General features: G+C 39.3%; 1 protein-coding gene across 1 annotated transcript; it reads left to right on the top strand.

The window, feature by feature from the left end:
• Positions 1-270: 270 nt before the first annotated feature.
• On the top strand, positions 271-2,705 carry TLP18.3 (thylakoid lumen 18.3 kDa protein). Its single transcript, XM_028264224.2, has 3 exons — positions 271-920; positions 1,585-1,777; positions 2,315-2,705. Exons 1-3 carry the CDS (start codon positions 474-476, stop codon positions 2,560-2,562), a joined length of 888 nt encoding a protein of 295 aa, XP_028120025.2. The 5' UTR covers positions 271-473; the 3' UTR covers positions 2,563-2,705.
• Positions 2,706-3,004: the final 299 nt, after the last annotated feature.

The following is a 3,004-nucleotide window of genomic DNA, read 5'->3' as shown; positions in this document are numbered from 1 at the left end:
ACAGAGCAATGCCTTTACTCCTCTCGGTCCCTGGCCTTTGCTGCGGCGTGGAGTTACCCTCCATTGGTGCCCTGGTGGTGAGTCCCTCACTTGGTGGGGGTTAATTCCTAACTGGCAACCGATTACCCCGAAACTAAGGCTCAACGGGACTGTGATGACACCACATAGTCTTTTTTTTTGTGTGTTCAAAAAAAAAAATAAAATAACATCCTCCAGTTTAAAAACAGGACCGGAAGAGATCTCGTAATTTTATGTGTTTCCATGGCTAATAGATACGTTATCCTTCTTGAGATTCAACCACTCAATCCAAATGAAAAAAATCCGAACCACCCAAAAAAATATGAACCAAACAGAAAACAGAAAAAGATAGACAGAGAGAGAGAGAGAGAGAGAGAAGAAAATACTCTGTATCGTCGAATTCTTGTCTCTCACATTCGCACCATTTCTGATCTGTTGCTCTCCCTCTCTCACTCATGGAAACCATTCTCTCTCCTCACTCCTTCTGTCCTCTCTTCAACCCCAAAACCCCCTCTTCGAAGTCCCTTCTCTCCCCCTCTCTGCAACCCAGATCAAACCCTCCCCCTATAATCAAACCCATTAGTTGTAGCCTCAGAAAACAACCTCATGAATCACTCAATCAATCTTTCCCAATACCCAAAAGTTGGTTTTCTCATGTGCAGCATGGATTGGCAGCTCTTGCCATCTCTCTAGCACTGAATTTCTGCCCAATTCTGCCCACTGGTCCTGCATCAGCATCTGAATTTGATGTACTAAACGAAGGTCCACCACAAGAATCATACGTTGTTGATGATGCGGGTGTGCTCAGTCGGGTCACGAAATCTGATTTGAGGCGATTGTTATCGGATTTGGAGTCGAGGAAGAACTTCCATATTAATTTCATCACTGTTCGGAAGCTCACAGTGAGTCAATCAATCAATTTAATGTCAAGTGCTAGCTAATATGCTTTGTTCAGTCTAGTGACTCTGCTACATTCTTTGGGTAGTGTTCTTGCTACAATTTTTGATACTATTCCCAAAAAATAAAAGACTGTAATGAATGTGTACTTACTTTGATTGATAATTTGGTGAAATGGGTTGACTAGTGTGCTTGGATTTACAATTCCATGTTTTGCAATCTTGGTAACTAGATAGACTAGGATGTTCATGAACTCTTCTAGTGTGGTCCTTCTAGCTAATTATTCAACAACCTGGATGAAACAATTGCTCAAATGAATTGGACTAGTTTTGGTAAATTGTTGAACCAATTTCTTAGCAATTTAAAGTTTTCCGACAATTGGCATTAGAGCTCTTAGATGGTCTTGAGTTCAAATCTCGTTATTGCCCAGTTATCTTTGTCATTGTGGACTTAACTCTGTTCTCTACACATGGGAGAGCAAAGCTGAATATACATTGTTGGATTCATCGGGTTCTTTTAAATTCATCTAAATCTTGTAATTCTTATCCCACTTTTAAGTTAACAGTTTGGAATTTAGTAATTAAAACATGCAATCCAACAATGCCATAGTAATTGTTTTTTCTTCATCAATTTGTTGGATTTGAATTTTGTTGTTGAACTTTGTTGCAGAGCAAAGCTGATGCATTTGAGTATGCTGACCAATTATTGGAGCGGTGGTATCCGACCGTTGAAGAAGGGAACAACAAGGGGATTGTAGTGCTTGTAACCAGCCAAAAAGAAGGTGCAGTCACTGGCGGCCCTACGTTTGTCCAGGCTGTGGGTGATACTATTCTTGATGCCACTGTATCCGAGAACCTTCCAGGTAGTCCTTCACGTTGTTGTGTTTGTTTTTTGTTTTTGTTTTTTCAAGTGGGAGTGTGGTGTTGCATTTCTGTCAACAAGCTTATAGTTTTGTTTTTGTTTTTTTGTTTTGTTTTTTTTTCTTCTCTTTGATGGTCAAGAAGCTTATAATTTGACTACATGAAATCCAGAAAAACAATAATATATTTTTATGGGATTAATGTTGATTGAATACACTTACAGAGACTTGAACCAGGGACATTCCCTAGTAGATGTGTTGATGATGTCATAGTAATATCATGAACACAGTTACACAGCGTTAGACCATGGATAATTTGATTATTATAGGTTGGTTTAGAGGAAAGTTGAATCCATTTAAATGTCATATTGGGGATGAAAATTTGAACCATTTACTAGTTTTGATAACCAATCTCGGAGAAGTGAGAACAAATTAGACAATCTCTAGGTTTTAATTATTTCATCAAAGATGTAGTGCAACAAAAGTTCATTAAAAAATGGTGCTGTTTTTCTAATAACTTTATTCTGTTTGAAATTTCAGTCTTGGCTACAGAAGAGAAGTACAATGAGGCAGTTTATAGCAGTGCAAAACGGCTAGTTGCTGCCATTGATGGACTTCCGGATACTGGTGGGCCATCGTTCAAAGACAACAAAAGAGAGTCCAACTTCAAAACCAGGGAAGAGACTGAAGAGAAGCGTGGACAGTTCAGTCTTGTAGTTGGAGGTTTGCTAGTGATCGCTTTTGTCGTTCCCATGGCACAATACTATGCTTATGTCTCCAAGAAATGAGTTGTATCCAAGAAATGACTCTACAAAAACATTTAAAACTTTGTACAAATGGTCATGCAAAACGAGTGATTGATGAGAAATTTGCAATTATAGAAACTAATTTTTGACTTGTGTGTTGAATATGCAGGTCAGATTTGAGTTGATTTTGATTCTCAACGTCTATAGATGAATTCATCATTGACAACATTTAAACAGTGAAATTCTATGATTCTAACTCAGGAATGTTTTTGGATAATTAAGGATGTTCAATCCATATTCCTTTTTCCAGCTAGAGCTCATAGAACCAATCACTGTATGTGGAAGCCTTGCACTTGTGGTGGTGGCTGCGATGGTGGCTGGGGAGGAGGGTTGTGGTGGTGGTCGAAGGTTGGTGGTGGTGAGGGAGGAGGGCGGCGGTTTGTTGAGGGAGATTCGCTGGAAGGGAATGAGGGTGGTTAAGGGG

Source organism: Camellia sinensis, chromosome 2, assembly GCF_055761805.1.
Source record: "Camellia sinensis isolate YWXY chromosome 2, ASM5576180v1, whole genome shotgun sequence".
NCBI classification, from domain to species: Eukaryota; Viridiplantae; Streptophyta; class Magnoliopsida; order Ericales; family Theaceae; genus Camellia; species Camellia sinensis.
The sequence above is the reverse complement of the archived record's forward strand: the minus strand, read 5'-3'. Positions and strand labels throughout refer to the sequence as shown.